This window comes from Bos javanicus, chromosome 22, assembly GCF_032452875.1.
Source record: "Bos javanicus breed banteng chromosome 22, ARS-OSU_banteng_1.0, whole genome shotgun sequence".
NCBI classification, from domain to species: domain Eukaryota; kingdom Metazoa; phylum Chordata; class Mammalia; order Artiodactyla; family Bovidae; genus Bos; species Bos javanicus.
Genome location: NC_083889.1, coordinates 11,519,958 through 11,539,743, shown reverse-complemented (window position 1 = coordinate 11,539,743; position 19,786 = coordinate 11,519,958). Strand labels below are relative to the sequence as shown.

General features: G+C 44.1%; 1 protein-coding gene across 4 annotated transcripts in view; it reads right to left on the bottom strand.

Annotated features, from left to right (window-relative positions):
* Positions 1–19,786, bottom strand: part of DLEC1 (DLEC1 cilia and flagella associated protein) — a 91,694-nt gene that overhangs the window by 62,082 nt on the left and 9,826 nt on the right. For all 4 annotated transcript variants that reach the window (XM_061395930.1, XM_061395929.1, XM_061395931.1 and 1 more), the window contains exons 3-6: positions 13,441–13,551; positions 11,469–11,662; positions 11,038–11,258; positions 9,261–9,339 (exon numbers count right to left, since the gene is read on the bottom strand). In XM_061395930.1, the coding sequence (XP_061251914.1) occupies positions 9,261–9,339; positions 11,038–11,258; positions 11,469–11,662; positions 13,441–13,551 (605 nt within the window). The remainder of the gene's footprint in view (positions 1–9,260; positions 9,340–11,037; positions 11,259–11,468; positions 11,663–13,440; positions 13,552–19,786) is intronic.

The following is a 19,786-nucleotide window of genomic DNA, read 5'->3' as shown; positions in this document are numbered from 1 at the left end:
GCAATATACATATCTATCAGTTATTACCTTAAACGTCAATGGACTAAATGCTCCAGTCAAAAGACATGGAGTGGCAGAGTGGATTTAAAAAAAACAAAAAGACAAGAGCCTACAATATGCTGCCTGTAGGAGACCCACTTTAGAGCAAAGGAAACACATAGATTGAAAGTAAGGGACAGAAAAGGTATTTCAGACAAAACAGACTTTAAAACAAAGCCATAAAGAAAGATACCATATGATGAAAAAAGACAGGAGGAGGATTTTATACTCATCAACATAAATGCACTTAATACAGGAGTACTCAAATACATAAAACAAGCATTAACAAACATAAAACTCCTAGAAAAGCTTATAGGCAAAACATTCTCTGACATAAACCATATCACCGTTTTCTAAGGTAAGTCTTCCAAGGCAACCTAAATAAGACCAAACATAAACGAGTGGGACCTAATCAAACTTGCAAGCTTTTGCACAGCAAAGGAAAACTTAAAAAAATTTTTTTTTAATAGACAACCCACAGAATGGGAGAAAATATTTGCAAACCATAGGACCATTAAGGACTTAATTTCCAAAATATACAAAGAGCTCAAACAACTCAACAATAAAAAAACAAGGAACCCAATCGAAAATGAGTAGAAGACCTAAACAGACATCTCTCCAAGGAAGAAATGCAAATGGTCAATAGGCTCAACATCACTAATTATCAGAAAAATGCAAATCAAAACTACAATGAGGTACCACCTCACAGCAGTCCGAATGGCTATCATTAAAAACTCTACAAATAACAAATGCTGGAGAGGACGTGGACAACTCTCTGCCACTGGCAGAAAAGAGAACTCTCCTACGTCGTTGGTGGGCGGGAATGTAAGTTGGTACAGCCACTGTGGAAAACAGTATGGAATGTTCCCCAGAAAACTAAAAACAGAATTACCAGCAACCCAACTCCTGGGCACATAGCCAAATAAAACTCTAATCCAAAAAGATGAATACACCCCTGTGTTCACAGCAGCGCTATTCACAACAGCCAACACAGGGAAACGACCCAAATGTCCATCGACAAGGAATCAGTAAAGAAGCTGTGGTGCTTATATACAATGAAGTACCACTCAGCAATTAAAAAGGAACAAAATAACGCCATCTGCAGCAGCGTGGATGCAACTAGGGATTATCATACTAAGTGAAGTAAGTCAGAAAGAGAAAGACAAATACCATATGATGTAACTTACACGTGAAATCTAAAATATACCAGAAATGAACCTGTCTATGAAACAGAGTCATGAACATAAATAACAGACTCGTGGTTGCCAAGGGGGTTGGGGGAGGATGGAGATGGAGATTGGGGTTAGTAGATGTAAGCTATTACATACAGACAACAGGTCCTACTGTAGAGCACAGGGAATGATCCTATGATAAACCTTAATGCTAAAGAGTATTTAAAAAGAAGAACGTGTACATATGTTTAACTGAACCACCTTGCTATACAGCAGACATCAACGCAACACTGTAAGTCAACTAGATTCAATTCTAAAAATCCCCCAAATTACAAAATAAATAAAAGGTTTCATGACTGTCAACAAAAGTTTATGAAAAAATGATACTGTATGTCCTTCCCTGAAATGTGCTAATTATGTATGATTCTCTGTGCAATGAGTGGTTTCTTCCAACCGTATGGATTCAAAGATGCTACTCATAATCATCATACTGTACTTTAATTTTAACCTTCTTTTACATATACTTGCCTATATATTTAAAAGTCTGCATATTTAGCAACCTTTTGAAGGAACAGATATCTTTAAAACCACTTGTAAGCTGTCACTCACCACCTTGTCCAAACCCCTGGGGAAGATGGCAGACGAAAGGGAAGAGAAGGATGCAAGCTCAGCCCCTCTCACAAAAACACCCAAATCATAACTAACTGCTCAACAATTATCGGCAGAAAAAGCTAGAACCTACCAAAAAAGGTATCCAAAGACAAGGAAAAGCCGCAATGAGACGGGAGGAGGAATGCAATCATGATAAAATTAAGTCCCATACCTGCTGGGTGGGCGACCCACAAACAAAGCCCTTGGGAGGTACACACACACATATACACACATTATGTTTTTATACAGAAAAATGGGGCTCCTTTCATTTATTCTTGATTTACTCTGTACTAGGAGTAAGCAAGGCTAAGTGGTAGACCAGTAGTCAGGTAATTCGGTCAACAGACCTACCATCTGTGAGTACTGATACCAAAATGGTTTAAACATTCCTAGAATTAACCCCTGCCCATGTGGGTTTCAACCTGGTGGAGAAGATAAATAAAAGTGTGCTATGAAAGAATAAAGACAGGAGGGGAAGACGGTCCTACACAGCCGGTGCTCGCTTCATCTCCAGGCTCCACAGCGGGCACCTGCAGGTCCTACAGAAATGTCTTTTGTCTGTCTCCCAGCAGCTCTCCCTTTGCCCATTCCATGCCCAGAGTGAAATAATTTTAGCTCTCTTTCTCTGAGTCTGCCAACCTCACCATCTTTGGAATGTGATGACCAAACACAGAAGTCCCAAACACACAAGTCCAAAAGAGAGTAACTGTTATGTTCAAGTAGACAAATGCTTTCTTTAACATTTAGCCTAAACGACTGACATATCAGTGTGCTTTTGCACACTGGATGAGAGTGGATAAGAGCTCCTAAAGAATCATGGATTTGTAAGTGCTCTTTAAACTGCAAAGTACAATGCATATGTGTGTGAAGGGATTGTCACCATTAAACATAGCTACATTTATACCTAATGAACAGAACTGGTGACTCCCAAGCTTGGTCTTGACCTGATTCTCCAGGATAGAGGAAGGCAAGCATCAAGAGTGAAGCTGGGAAAAGGAACAAGGAAAGTCTCTACACACAGCTCTTGAAGCTCACTGGATATACTGTTAAGTGAAAAAAGCAAGGTGCAGAGGAGAGTAAGGACTGATGCTGAAGCTGAAACTCCAATACTTTGGCCACCTGATGCGAAGAGCTGACTTGTTTGAAAAGACCCTGATTCTGGGAAAGATTGAGGGCAGGAGGAGAAGGGGACGACAGAGGATGAGATGGTTGGATGGCATCACCGACTCGATGGACATGAACTCAAACTCTGGGAGTTGGTGATGGACAGGAAGGCCTGGTGTGCTGCAGTCCACGGGGTCGCAAAGAGTCAGACATGACTGAGTGACTGAACTGAACTGAGGACAGGAAGTAGGAGACAGCGTTCAAACATACCTACATATTTGCCTGTGGTTTCAAAAAGAAACAATGGAAGAACCCAAACTAATAGAACAGTTATCTCTAGGAGTAAGGAGAGTAAAAGGAAGAGGGGAAATAAATGGAAGTTTGAGGGAAGGTTTTTTAAAAAAACAGAAAATCACAGATAATAAAAGTAGAAAGAATAGTAGAATTTGAAGTCACCATTTTATAACCCTTAATTTTTTTAAAAAATTGATCTAGGTAATAGCCATCTAATGCTACTAAAGCATTAAATGAGAGGTTGGTAAGACCTTTATAAAGGGTAAATTAAGCTCATAACACCTGAAGCCATTCATCACTGATAACGAGGAAACCATGTATCACACTCTTCCTGATGGGATACAGTAGGAAATATACACTCCCACCAAAGAAGTATTCTTGCCAAAAAATGAAAAAAAAAAATCTTGAACATGAATTTAATCAAGCATCTAACATGTTTACAGAAAATATGGAGGATAAAAGAATATGTTGAACATCACCACAATAAAGCAATCAGCAGGAGTCAAACTGAGACAGAAAGCAAAGAAGGACTTGAGGTCAACTCGTCTTACAAAAACACCAGAATCACAACTAACCACGAACAACCATCGACAAAAAAGATCTGAACCTACAAAAAAGATGTTCTACCACCCAAAGACGAAGAGGAAGCCACGACAAGACGGGAGGAGGGGCACTTCCACCATAATAATCAAATCCTATACCCGCTGAGTGGGTGACCACAAACTGGAAAATCATTCCATTGCAACTGAGTGAGAGTTCTGACGCCCGCCCCTCATCAGACTCCCCAGCCTAGGGGTCTGAGATCTAGAGGAATAGCTCCCAGAGCACCTGGCTTTGAAGGCCAGCAGGGCTCGAGAGCAGAAGCCACACAGGACTGCCGGAGGGCACAAAACGATGTGACACATGCACTGGAACTCAGAACAAGGCAACAGCTCCTAGGAGCCTGGGCCAGACCTACCTGTGTGTCTCGGAGGGTCCCCCGGGGAGGTTGGGGTCAGCGGTGGCTCACTATAGGGGCAAGGACAGTGGCGGAGGACACCCCAGGGAACACCCGTTGGTGAGATCTCTCCTGGAAGGTGGCACTTTGGCACTGAGCCTGACACCACTCAACAGGCTGTAGACCCCAGTGCTGGGACTCCTCAACAACAGCAGGATGGCCCCGCCCACCAGAAGACAGGCTGCCGGAAGACGTCCGGACCCCACGGCTGCCTTAAACACAGCTCCTGACACAGGCCTGCCGTCAGAGGGATGGGACCCAGCTGCGCCCACCGGAGGGTAGGCACCAGTCCCTCCCCCCAGGAGGCCTGCCCAAGCCTGTGGACCAACCTCACACGCCAGGGGACAGACACCAGAGGTAAGAAGAGCTGGAACCCTGCAGCTTGAGCAACAGAGACCGGAAACACAGAAAGTTAGACAAAATGAGATGGCAGAGAAACACAGCAACTGCCACAAGCAACTCTAAGCCAAGAAACTGGGCAACCTATAAGAAATGGACAAATTCTTAGAAGTATATAACCTTCCAAGACCGAACCAGGGAGAAATAGAAAATATGGACAGACAAATCATATGTACTGAAATGGAAACTGTGATTTTAAAACTTCCAGCAAACCAAGGTCCAGGACTAGATGACTTCACAGGCAAATTCTATCAAACATTTAGAGAAGAGTCAAATGCCTGTCCTTCCGAAACTCTTTCAAAAAGTTGCAGAGGAACAAACCCGCCTAAACTCATTCTATGAGGCCACCATCACTCTGGTACCAAAACCAGACAAAGATACCACAAAGTCCAGGCCAATATAATTGATGATCATAGATGCAAACATCCTCAACAAAATACTAGCAAACCAAATCCAACAATACATTAAAAGGATCATGCATCATGATCAAGGAGGCTTTATCCCAAGCATGCAGGGATTTTTCAATATCCACAAACCAGGCAGTGTGATATATCACATAAACAAACTGAAGAATAAAAAACATATGCTCATCACAATCGATGCAGAAAAGCTTCTGACAAAACTGATCACCCATTTATGAAAGAGTTTCCATTAAGTGGACACAGAGGGGAAACTACTGAAAGGAAAAAACTGAAAGGATTTCCTCCAAGATCAGGAACGAGATAAGGATACCCACATTCATCACTTTTATTCAACAGAGTTTTAGAAGTCCTAACCCCCTGGCAATCAGAGAAGAAAAAGAAATAAAAGGAATCCAAATTGGAAAAGAAGTAAAACTATCACTGTTTGCAGATGACATGATACTATACATACAAAATCCTAAAGACTCTACCAGAAAACTACTAGAGCTTATCAATGAATACAGTAAGGTTGTAGGATACAAAATTAATACACAGAAATCTCTTGCATTTCTATATATTAACAATGAAAGATGAGAAAGAAAAACTAAGGAAAACAACCCCATTTACCATAGCATCCAAAAGAATAAATACCTAGGAATAAACCTACCTAAGGGAGCAAAAGACCTGTACTTTGAAAACTATAGGATGCTAACGAAAGAAACTGCAGATGACACAGATGGAAAAATACACCATGTATATCCTTGAATTGGAAGAATCAATACGATCAAAATGACTGTATTACTCAAGGCAATCTACAGAGTCAATGCAATTCTTATTAAATTACCAATGGAATTGTTCACAGAATTAGAACAGAAGTTTTTTAAATGTGTATGGAAACACAAAAAGACTGAACAGTTAAAGCAATTCTGACAAAGAAAAACAGAGCTGGAGGAATCAGGCTCCCTGACTTCAGACTAGAATACAAAGCTACAGTAATCAAAATAATATGGTACTGGAACAAAAACTGAAATAATCAATTGAACGGGATACAAAGCCCAGAAATAAGCTCATGCACCTATGGTCAATTACTCTATGACAAAGGAGGCAAGAATACACAACAGAGGGACTTCCCCGGTGGTCCAGTGGTTAAGACTCTATGATCCCAAGGCAGGGGGGCTGGGTTCAACCCCTAGTCAGGAAACTAGAGCCCTCACACCATAACTAAGACCCAGTGCAGTCAAATAAATTTTTAAAAAATAGAATATACAACAGAGAAAAAACAGTCTCTTCAATAAGTGATGCTGGGAAAACTGAACACCTACATGTAAAAGAATGAAATTAGAACAATCTCTAACACCATACACAAAAATAAACTCAAAATGGATTACAGATCTAAATTTGAGGTTAGATACTATAAATCTCTTAGAGGAAAACATAGGCAGAACACTCTTTGACATAAATTGCAGCAATATCTTTTTCAATCCACCTCCTACAGTAATGAAAGTAAAAACAAAAATAAGCAAATGGGATCTAATTAAATTTAAAAGCTTTTGCAGAACAAAGGAAACCATAAGAAAAAGACACCCTACAAAATGGGAGAAAAATTTGCTAATGAAACAACGGATAAGAGGTTAATCCCCAAAATATACAAATAGCTCATTCAGCTCAATGTCAAAGAAACAACCAAATGAAAAAATGGGTGGATGATCTAAATAGACATTTTCCCAAAGAAGACACACAGATGGCCAACAAGCACATGAAACGATATTCAACATCACTAATTAGGGAAATGCAAAACAAAATTACCAGAAGGTATCACCTCACCAGTCAGAATGGCCTTCATCGAAAACTCTACAAGGACTGCCCTGGTGGTCCAGCGGTTAAGAGTCGGCCTGCCAATGCAGGGGATACAGGTTTGATCCCTGGCCGGGGAAGATCCCACATGCCACGAAGCAACTAAACCCCTGCACCATAAGTGCGAAGCCCGTGTGCTGCACCTACTGAAGCCCACACACCTACAGTCCATGCTCCACGATGAGAAGCTGTTGCAATGTTGCATACTGCAAATAGAGAACAGTCCACACTTGCCCAAACTAGAGAAACTCCCCACCATAGGAATGAAGACCCAGAACAGCCATAAATAAAAAAAACTCTACAAATGGGACGTCCCTGGTGGTCCAATGGTTAAGAATATGCCTGCCAATGCAGGGGACACTGGTTCAATCTCTGGTTCTGGAAGATCCCACATGCCACAGAGAATCTAAGCCTGTGTGCCACAGCTACCAAGCCTGTACTCTAGAGCTGGAGCCCCAAACTATTGAGCCCACAAGCTGCAACTACAGAAGCCTCCATGCCCTAAAGCCCATGCTTCTGAACAAGAGAGAAGCCACCTCAATGGGAAACGCACACATGGCAAAGAAAGAGCAGCCCCCACTGGCCGCAACTAGAGAAAGCCTGCACACAACAAATAAGACCTAGAGCAGCCATAAATAAAGAAAACAGAAAACCTCTACAAACAATAAATGCTTGAGAGAGTGCAGAGAAAACAGAGCCCTCCTACGCCATTGGTGGGAATGTAACCTGGGAACACCATTATGGAGAAGAGTATTGAGGTTCCATAAAACTAAATATAGAACTACCATATGATCCAGCAATCCCCCTGCAGGGCATGTATCTAGAAAAAATGTAATTCAAAAAGATACATGCACCCCAGTGTTTACTGCAGCATTAACTTACAATAGCCAAGATATGAAAGCAACCTAAATGTCCATCATAGATGAATAGATAAAGAAGATATGATACCTATACATTAATAGAATGGAATATGACTCAACCAGAAAAAAAGAATGAAATAATGCCACTTCAGCAACTTGGACGGACCTAGAGATTATTATCTTAAGTGAAGTCAGACAAATATGACAAATAGCGTATCATTTATAGGAGGATTTCTAAACGATTATAGAGATGAACTTATTTGCAAAACAGAAAGACTCAGACTTCAAAAACAAACTTACAGTTATCAAAAGAAAAAGGTGGGGGAGGGATAAATTAGGGATTTGGCAATAACATATACACATTTATATAAAAAAGATAATCAATATGGACCTACTGTATAGCACAGTGGACTCTACTCAATATTCTATAATAACCTAAATAGGAAAAGAATTTGAAAAAGGATACATGTATACGTATAGCTGAATCACTTTGCTATACACCTGAAATGAACACAACATTGGAAAACCACTGTACTCTAATATAAAATAAAAATTACATTAAAAACAAAAAGTACAACCGGGGCTTCCCTGGTGGCTCAGTGGGAAAGAATCCACCTGCCAACGCGGGAGACACGGGTTCAATCCCTGATTGAGGAAGCTCCCACATGCCATGGAGCAACTAAGCCTGCGGGCCACAGCTATGGGGCCTGTGCTCCACAGCTTGAGAGCCACGACTACCTAGCCCGCCCGCTGCAACTACTGAAACCCTGGCGCCCAAGAGTCTGCTCCACCAGAGACGCCATCACAACAGGAAGCCAGGCACCGCAACGAGAGCGTTGCCTCCACTCTCCAGTTAGACAAGTCTGCGCAGCAACGAAGACCAGCACAGCCAAAAATAAATAAATAAAGCAACGAGCCAAATTTACAGTTTCTTCTACAAACAAACAGCATTTTAAAAAATAAAAGGATGGAGGAATTATTTTTAAAAAATGTGGGAGAAATAAGAGATACTCTAACCAAATGCAATGTTTCAATTCTGATTTAAAGAAACCAATTATAAACTGACTTTTAAAAAATAAATGGATAAAAATCAGACATGAGTGGATATTAGCTGATATTAAGGAATCACTGTTAATATTGCTGGGTGTGATGATGGTTATTCTTTGAAAGTCCTTACCTATTAGGAGATACTCACTAAAGCAGTAACTGAAGAATGACACGCTGGCTCAGCTTCCCTTAGAATACTCCCGTATACACATGTGCACACAGATACACACACGTGACACTGTGGGGGCAACAGATGAAACCAGATTTGCTGGATGCAGGTGACTACTGAAGCTGGGTGATGGGCTCACAGGGGAACGCGACAGTCTCTTCCCTAGTTTTGTGTATGGCCTGTGTGTGTGCACGCATGTTTTTAAATTTCCAAGCAAAGACTTTTTAAAAATAAGGAAGCAGAGTGGGATATGTAAAGAAACCAGATTCCTACCTCATAAACTGGTCCAATTTCATAATCTGTGAAAAATCCGATGGAGGGCTTAGCTAGAAACACTGGAGTATCAGCACAACTGTGGGAGGGGAAGGGAGGGCGAGAGAGGCTGTTAGTTTCATCCCTGAAAGTGATTCATGGAAAATAAATACATTCAAGCCATTAAAGAGATTGGCAATGCATCATCCTTTGGGTTTTATTGTTGGCAAAGCAGGTCACAAAACAATTTTACAGCAAGATTGAATCTTTGTGAAGATATATATAGCTACACATAGCATAGGGAAAACTCTGGAAGCTTAAACACCAATATGTTTTTTTTTTTTAATTTATTTTACTTTTACAAACCCTTGTGTTGAGGGCTGACTTTCAATAGATCTCAGCGAGGAGCTGCTCTGCTACATACAAAATCCCGAACACCAATATGTTAATTGCATGTTTTATATAGGTGCTATTTTTTTCTCAGCAAATCTTTTCATTTTTGGTTTTTCTTTTTTCTTTTTGGCTGCACCAAGTAGCCTCTGGGATCTTAGTTCCTCAAATAGGGATCAAATACAGGCCCCCTGAATTAGGAGCACAGAGTCTTACTGGACCACCAATGAAGTCTAAGCAAATATTTTGTTTTTTTTTTTTAATAAAAACATATTATTTCTCTAATGCTGCTGCTGCTAAGTCGCTTCAGTCGTGTCCAACTCTGTGAGACCCCATAGATGGCAGCCCATCAGGCTCCACCATCCCTGGGATTCTCTAGGCAAGAACACTGGAATGGGTTGCCATTTCCTTCTCCAATGCAGGAAAGTGAAAAGTGAAAGTGAAGTTGCTCAGTCGTGTCCGACTCTTAGCGACCCAATGGACTGCAGCCTAATAGGCTCCTCCGTCCATGGGATTTTCCAGCCAAGAGTACTGGAGTGGGGTGCCATTGCCTTCTAAACATTAATAGTTTTGGTTTTTTTTTTTTTCAATTTATTTGGCTGTACCAGGTCTTTGTTGTGGCAGGCAGGATCTTTACTTGTGGCATGTGGGATTTAGGTCCCGGACAAGGGATTGAACCTGAGTCCCTGAATTGGGGAGCACAGAGTCCTATTCAACTGATCATTAGGGAAGTCCCACACTAATCATTTTAAGTCCATTAAAATTATGAACCCGTGAAGCAAATCATTCCCTTTGTATGGACACTTATTGAAATACAGCCAAATGGCTGCCCAGGTGGCTCAGTGGGTAAGGAGATGCAGGTTCGATCCTCTGGGACAGGAAGATCCCCTGGAGTAGGAAATGGCAACCCACTCTAGTATACTTGCCTGGAAAATTCCATGGGCAGAGGAACCTGGTGGGCTATAGTCCACGGGGTTCCAAAGAGTGGGACACGACTGAATGACTGAATGCACACACTCTTTTAAAGAAAAATCACTATCTGTAGTAGTTACTTGTCATTAAGCAAATTTTGAACATTTTTATTATCTAAGACACATGAACGTAACGGCAGGAGCACACGGCTATAGAGATGCCTCCCATTTGACCCAGGCTGTTCAGATATAAGCCAAGGGCCAACACTAACCCCTATTCCTCAAGAAAAAGTCAGAAAAGCACAAAGCCAGGACTCTGGGGATGTCCCAAGGCCACACCTGCGGGCAGCCCCGAAGCCCTGCTCAACTCGGATCCTGAGCCCTGGGCCCCAAACCTCGGGGACCCTCCAGAAGCCAAAGCAGACCCACGACCTGCTTTCTGTGCTTTCCTCTGCAGGGTCCGAGTCTCTGAGAATACAAGTCAGGAGAAGACGCACCTCTCCTCCAGCTCTCCGTCCTGGAAGGCTCCTACCCGTGCTGGCTTCTTGGGAGGAAAGAGAAGAGACTTGCCCCCCAACGGAGTGTTAGGAGGGAAAAAGCGAGGGTTTCTCAGGAAGCGGTTCCGACTCTCCATCCTGGCAAGCTGAAGCCGCTCCAACTGCCTCTGGGGCACCCGTAAATGGTTCATCCAGTTTTTATTTTTCGGTAAACCTGTTTTCTTTGAAATGCGAGAAAAGGATAGAGTCAATGAGAGGCTGAGGGGGCGTGTGCGTTGACATCTTGCTGATCCCGCGACCCCAGACGGCCAAGGACACCCTCCTGTTTTGCTGTGGCTTCATTATGACGATGTTTGTCACCTGGAACCCCTTCCCCTTCATCATGACCCTCCCCCGCCTCCCCCATCACCACAAACTGGCTTTAAACTCACCTTGATGGCTGCTCTGGATCTGAGCTTGGCCTTAAAAGACGAGTCCCACGTGAGGCTGTCCATAGTATAGTCTGTCTCCTCCGCAGACTGAGAGGACATCTTCCTGCACGCGGGCTTCTTGGTCAGCTCCTTCTTTGGGATGGAACGTTTCTCAGAACTAAACGTCGGTTTTGAATATCCAGGGACAGAGACACCTGTGGCACCAGGAAAAACATGAAGTTACCAGACCCAGGGGAAGAGGTGACCCATCCAAGATGACTAAATGAAATTACCAAAGGCAGCGCTAGCTTCTTTTTTCTAAATGTTTATATTTCCTACACCAGATGTATTAAATAATTGCCCTTCAGCATCTCAGGTACTCCTGGAACTTACTCTACATCCTTGAGACTCTAGTGCTCATGTTGTATTATCTGTTCACTTGTCAAACATGGCCGGGAACAGGAGAGGACCACTGTCACACATACCGCATACGTGAACATGCTTTTTAAAAGGCTCACATGAGAAATCAAAGTCTGTATTAGCTTTGTAGACTGTAAAATCATCTCCAAAAGGTTAAATGAGGATATTCAACGTTGCCAGCAGTGAAACTGGTACCATCACATCTCCGAGCACAGTGCCAGGTGAATGCTCAGTAACACCTACTCAGTACTCTGCAGTGACCTATATGGGAACAGAATCTAAAAAAGAGTGGACTATATGTATTGTATACTGACTCACCTTGCTGCTGCTGCTGCTAAGTCGCTTCAGTCATGTCCGACTCTCTGCGACCCCATAGACGGCAGCCCACCAGGCTCCCCCGTCCCTGGGATTCTCCAGGCAAGAACACTGGAGTGGATTGCCATTTCCTTCTCCAATGCATGAAAGTGAAAAGTGAAAGTGAAGTCGCTCAGTCATGCCTGACTCTCAGCGACCCCATGGACTGCAGACTACCAGGCTCCTCCATCCATGGGATTTTCCAGGCAAGAGTACTGGAGTGGGGTGCCATTGCCTTCTCTGCTGACTCACCTTACCATATGCCTAAAAATAACCCAACACTGTCAATCAACTATACTCCAATAAAACTGATTTGAAAAAGAAATAGAACTAGATCCCACAGGGGAAAAAAAAATCCTCAGTACATGTCAACTCCATCCTTATTTACCTGCCTAAGATAGTATTTGAAAGTTGGTTGGAATAAGTGGCTGAGTATCTCAGGCACTTGGTTCTGCTTCCACTTCCTGGCCTCACCTGTCAGCATGGCCCAGGCTGTCACTTAAACTCTCTCTTCATCTACATCCTCAATTCTCTGGACCCCCATCCTCCTACCCCAAATGCTTTCTTCAGCTCCAAACCCCCAGGAGATCATCAGAGTTCCATTGACTGGGGCTGCTGACGAGCTTATCTTTGGAGCCTGGCACCGGCAGGCTGCCATCCAGATGTCTGGTCACAGGATCTACACGGATACACTTCCAAAACTACCTTCCTGCTTAAACCCACAAGACAGCTTCCCACCCACTCATTCTCAAAGGATCTTGCCTCCCACAGCGCAGGAAACTGGCCCAGTATCACAGTCACACACACATAGCCTTCGCTGCTCCCAAGCTTCTCTCCACACTCAAAAGTGGCTCCTGGCCTGTAAGGGGTATGCAGAACCCTTAGGTCTGGGTTCTGAGCCCATGAGACACTTGCTCCCTTGCTCGTCTGTCTGCAGATCCACCCTCTTGTGATTCATTCAACTACATTTTAAAATAATTTCGCATCTTGTTGTTGGGCAACTGACTAGGATATCATCACTTTGAGAAGCTGAGACTTTTATCTCGTAGGAGTTAGTAAGCTAGTGAGGAAGTGGCATGCTCAGAGCTGGCCCTCCCAATAGCCACGATCAAAAGATCTATGAACAAAGAAATGGCACAAAGGTGGCTGCTGTGGTCCTGCTACTAAAGAACTTCCCTGGAATGGTGTCAGAGGCTTGAAGGCAGTACAGATGCCTTACCTTTAGGTGCAGAGCAAAATGGCACCGTATCGCTGTAGTAATCATTCGGGCAGATCAAATGATGCTTCCGCAGCAACTCGTTGTCCACACACCATCTGAAGATGGTCTTCACTACACAGAAGGGAATGAGAAAAGGTGTTTCGAAGCAGATTGATGTCAAAGAAACTACACTCAAGCTTTCTTCATCCTCCCAGCCTAAACCACCTAACAGAATTCCTCAGTGGTGATTTTTAGATTTAAGAAACTTATCAGTGAGTATTTTAGTTGGTCACTTGCAAGAGGCTAACCATTAGGCAAGGCTGTGTTGTGGTATTATTTAAGCCAAAATCTGGTTACTCGCAGAGAGATCAATAAAAAAGAGTTAGGAGAAATAGATTGATGAGTGGCCCCAATTTTTCACTCTTCTCTGTATCCACACCCCCTGCCATGTGAGTGTGCAGTTCCTATTACTAGAGACAGAGCCCACCTCTTCACCCTTGATGTTGGCCCTATGATATCAGGATGATGGCAAGATTTTGAAAGGTGCTTGTGCAGCTGAGCATTCCCTCTTGTGTCTTTGCCATCGTCATGAGAAGAGCTCCTGGCTCTTCACCCTAGACCCCAGCAGGAATCCACGTGGAGCAGACTTGAACCCAACATGCAGAGGGAACCATGGTCAGCTGGACGCACAGCTGGATGTTGGTCTAGCCAATTAAGCCCAGCTAGATCAGCCAACCACCAACCGACCAGCAGACTCAGGAGAGGAGATCTCATTTAATAGAAGGGGAAGTTGATAAATAACATCTTGGGTTGATGAGCACGGAAACAGTAGAAAAGGTATGTTATTGAGAGGCTTCGAGAAGAATTAGAGCTAAAAATGGCCATGTCTGGCAGGTGGACTGAAGTTGGGAAAGGTGAGGTAGAGGATTTTTTCCAACAGACTTTTTGAGCAGTGTTAGATTTGTAGCAAAATTGAGAAGAAGGTACAGAGGCTTCCCATGTACTCTCTGCCCCCACACATGCACAGTCTCCCCCTTTATCAACATCTCTTACAACTGAAGATCCCGACACTGACACACCACTATCACACGAACCCTGAAGTTTCTATTAGGATTCACTCTTGGTATTCTACAGTCTATGGATTTGGACAAATGTGTAATGACATATGTAGGTGAGGATTTTTTTCTATTTTATTAGAAGTTTTTCTAAACTATTTGATTTTTTAAAACCATGTACACAGGACTTCCCTGGTGGTCCAGTGGTTAAGACTCTGCCTGCCGATGCAGGGGACATGAGTTCAATCCCTGGTCTGGCAAGATTCCACAGACGATTAGGCAACTAAGCCAGTGCACCAGAACTACTTAGCCTGCACTATAGAGCCCACGAGCCACAACCACTGAAGCCTGCATGCCTAGAGCTTGTGCTGTGCAACAGAACGCATGACACTGAGAAGCCCACGCGCTGCAACTAGAGAGCAGTCGCTGCTCACTCCAACTAGAGAAAGTCCGAGTGCACCAATAAAGACTCAGCACAGCCAAACCCCCCAGCAAACAGATGGGGGAACAGTGGAAACAGTGACAGACTGTATTTTCTTGGGTTCCCAAAGTCACTGCAGATGGTGACTGCAGCCATGAAATTAAAAGACGCTTGCTCCTTGGAAGAAAAGTCATGACCAACCTAGACAGCATATTAAAAAGCAGGGACATTACTTTGGCAACAAAGGTCCATCTAGTCAAAGCTTTGGTTTTTCCAGTAGTCATGTATGGATGTGAGAGTTGGAACATAAAGAAAGCTGAGCACAGAACTGATGCTTGTGAACTGTGGTGTTGGAGAAGACTCTTGAGTCTCTTGGACTACAAGGAGATCCAACCAGTCAATCCTAAAGGAAATCCGTCCTGAATATTCATTAGAGGGACTGATGCTGAAGCTGAAACTCCAATACTTTGGCCACCTGATGCGAAGAACTGACTCATTTGAAAAGACCCTGATGCTGGGAAAGACTGAAGGTGGGAGGAGAAGGGGACGACAGAGGATGAGATGGTTGGATGGCATCACCGACTCAATGGATATGAGTTTGAGCAAGCTCCAGGAGTTGGTGATGGACAGGGAGGCCTGGCGTGCTGCAGTCCATGGGGTTGCCAAGAGTCGGACATGACTGGGCAACTGAACTGAACAGCCAAAAAAGAAAAAAAAAAAAAACCCAAAAAGAAAAGAAAAGAATCATGTGCACTACTACTTTGATAAAAATTAAGGAAAAAATAGGGTGAATGGAAGACTCGAAAGTTTTCAAGCTTTGTTGCTTGTTCCATTAACAAACATGGTGCTTTAAGAGGACTTTCTGGGATTTCCCTGATGGTCCAGGGGTTATGTGGACTGCAGGGGGCACAGGTTATGCTTCCACTGCAGGGGAGGCAGGTTCAATCCCTTACTGGGGAACTAGGATCGCACAAGCTGTGCTGCAGCCAAATAAAGGGGAGGTTGTTTGAATGTAGGGGATTACGGAGTGGGAGAGAGGTCAGGGAATTAACTCATCATGAAGAACTTCAGCCCACAGCGCTGAAGCAAGGGGCTCTCAGGACATGATCTGGACTCTTGCTGTGAAACTCAAAACTCCTCAGTCATCTGCCCGCACCTGTTTCTGGAGAACAGAGGTTTCCTTCCAAAATTCACCAAGAGCCTCTCACTGATCCATCCCAGAACCACAGCTGAAAGGGTCATTCTGGGCAAATGTGGATCCCAGGCCTCTCCTCTGCAATACAGAGCCCTCAGCAGGGAGTGGCAGCAATGCCAAACTGACACAGTCCAGCCCAGTTCCCAAGGACCTGGCAATGGCCTATTTGAAATAGTAAAAGATAAGATAAAGCTTCCAGAAAAATGGCAAAGGCCATGTGGCAAGGAGATGTATCCTCTCTGTTCTGATACCATTCCCTCCAAGGTCCTCCCCTAGGCCACGGGCAGGTCTGTGTCTGCAGGAGCAGGCTGGTGGGGTGCAGCTTGTTATCAGGGCTTTGGGAAGTCTCTCTCCACCTCAGGCACGGATGGTGGACCAGGTAAGCCTTGGGCACCCTGCACTGGCCTTGTGACCTCTTGTAGGAAGGGTGGGCTTCCTACACGGACCCTGCCCCTGAGCATGGGACTGCAAGGCACTGGCTGCTCCCTTTCCCAAAAGATAATGCAGATAAGACACCAGCAAGGAAAGGGAACAAACAAAAAACAGAACATTCTGCAGACTTCTGATCTTTCTCCCTCTGTCTGGAGAATTTACACACATTTTCCACCTTGTGACCTTTGTATTAGCAAAGAGAGAAAGGTTACTTCAGTGCCTCAAATAACAATCATCTTCACGATCAATCATCCAAGTTACAAAAGAGGTTCTTGGGACACCACTCTCTACCCTGAGAAGCAGAACCAGAAAGGTGTCCAGGGAACTGGATTAAGGTCTCTACTTCTGCTATTTCTGAAATAAAAAAGAGAAACCTTGTCAGCAGAAGGCTGAGAAACCAAGGTGGATAATGTCCGCTTATAACCTAATATTGCGTGCTACGTCACTCAGTCGTGTCCGACTCTGCGATCCCATGGACTGCAGCCTGCCAGGCTCCTCTGTCCATGGAGATTCTCTACGCAAGAATACTGGAGTGGGCTGCCATTTCCCACTGGGGAATTTCCTAACCCAGGGGATTTTCCTAACCCAGGGATCAAACCCATGTCTCTTAAAATCTCCTGTATTGGCAGGGCGGTTCTTTACCACTAGCACCATCTAAGAAGCCCATAACTTAATATTATCTTGGGTAAAAAAATAAAATGAAGGTCATTGGGAAATGCTCTTGGCTGATGTTTGTTTCCCAGTTCTCAATGTTTGAGAATTTCCCTGGTGGCTCAGACAGTAAAGCGTCTGCCTGCAATGCGGGAGACCCAGGTTTGATTCCTGGGTCGGGAAGATCCCCTGGAGAAAGAAATGGCAATCCACTCCAGCACTCATGCCTAGAAAATCCCATGGACGGAGGAGCCTGATAGGCTACAGTCCATGGGGTCGCAAAGAGTCGGATGCGACTTCACTTCATTCTCAATGTTTTATTCCACTTTCCTTAAAAGCAAACAAACAAATAATTACGTAATCTCCCCTGATCTCTAGCCAGAAGAATCCTACCAAAGACAGGGACAGTATCTGACTCTGGGGACTTGCCAGATAGCAGGCAACCAACAAATCCTCCCAAGCATCCACTACCAGTCATCTCTGCCTGAATCCACGACTGAGGGAGGGGGTCTGGCAGCTACACGACTGCTGCGGAGAAGTGGGGACAGGAGGAGACACAGAATCTGCACGGGGTGTTCACTGTCTCACAGGGCTGAGCTTCAGCGAGGGCAGACCTGACGGGGACAGGGTCCCACACACCCTAGGGGAAGCCATCTGCAACCATGTGACACTGTGCGTGGAAAACAGGCCTTCCCCCTCCTCCTGACAGAGACAGACATGGGCTTTCACGATAGACACAAGTTCAAAGCTGGGTCCCAGCCCTTTTGAGCTGTGGGAATTTAGGGAATGATCTGAGGTCCTGTCTCAATTCTTACACCTGTAAATGGAGAGAAAACCTGTCTCGCAGGGTTGTTGGAAGGATTCCATGGAATAACATTTGTGAAGCATCTTACCCATCATCTGGTCCCCAGCAGCACCCCATAAGTGTAGAGCTTTCTGAAGCCACTGTATCTTCTACTTCTCCCTCCCTGCAGGCCACAGACACGCCAGGTCTCCTCACCCTAAAAGCACTGTTTCTGCTGCCCTGGAAAAGGACGATTTTCAGGGATGCAGGATGACAGATCAAAGTCTTTGAGGGGACTATAAGGTACCAGGACTTATTGGAGAAATGGCCGATTCCAGGTCTGGAGCAATAGACACACAAGACGAACCTGGAACTTCCGATCATTCCAGAAAGTAAGGAAGTTTACCACAGGCAACCAGTGCTATGCCAACAGAGTCAGGCATCAACTTGAAAAGGATCCAAGTGGCTAAAGATGGGACAGTCTGAGCATCAACAGGACAATAAACATAATTAGTTATGAAATCCATGAGTTCATAATGATAGGAAAAACCAACCAGCCAAACCTTTTTACTCATCTTTGGAAGATGTGAGGGAAACCAACTCATTATTTTAAAAACTGGCAGATAAAGGGAAAGAATGAATTCTGCTCCTATCTCGGGGTAATCAGAGTCATCACAGAAAAGTTTCTCTTTACAGAAGTATTTCAGTACCATTAGCATTATAGTTTGTAACCCCTAATGAAACAATATATCTAGGCAAAAACTGGCAGCATCATGAAAACAAGAGATATCAAACACCATGCATCCCCTGAAGGGAGCACACAGCACCATCTATGAACTGGTCTCTCCCCTTCTCCTCTAAAAAGTTGAACTTAAATCTCATAAAGTCTCTAGAAGTAACTAGTGAACTGCAAGGAATACAGGGATAAGAACAGGTTAAATGATACCACAATGGTGAAATCAGCAAAATCCAAACTGTAGACAAATGTATAGAAAAAATGACCCAGTTTCTTTGACAAAAAAATTTACCAAGTATCATCATAGAGATGGTAGACTGAAAAGAGCTCTTAGCACCGCTGGCTCACTGCTGGTGTGGGGATTTGATGAGGAAAAAACATACTGGTCAAGTCTGAGAATACCTTTCTACAAAATACTAGTCAGTTACAATCTAATGTGGAGAATTTAACGTGGAGACACGAAGGTGACCAGGTGACCAGGGCTAACATCACTTGTGCCTCCTGATGTGTGGCAGTGAGAGGAGCCAAGTGCTGGAGGGCTGGCGCAACCAGCATCATCTGTATGGTGCTGCTGCCAAGCATGAATTGGAGTTTGGTCACGAGGAAACATTAGAACCACCTTATAGAGTGAGAGGCTTCTCAAGAACTGTCAGGAGGGGCTTCCCTGGTGGTCCAATGGCTAACACTCTGAGCGCCCAACGCAAGGGGCCAGCATTCAATCCCTGGTCAGGGAATTAGATCCCACATGCTGCAACTAAGACCAGGTACAGCCAAAATAACTAATTAAAAAAAACAACTGTCAAAAGAGAGGATCCTGGGGAGATGGGCGTACAAAGCACAAGGACTCTGTCTCTCCACCTAGGTGCAAGTTGCACTAGTAGAATCAGTCAAATTGGACAACTCTGTAACTATGGCATCTGTTTGACTTGTACTTCCAGGGGGAAACCTGGACAGGCAATTGCAGCGAACTTAGCACAGGAGCAGCTACCCGGCCCTCACTCTCAGTCCCAGGGCAGGGGCAACCTACACACAACCCGTGACAGCGTGGGTGACCCAAAAAGAGGCTGTCCTCCAAATGCCTGGGATCTGTGCT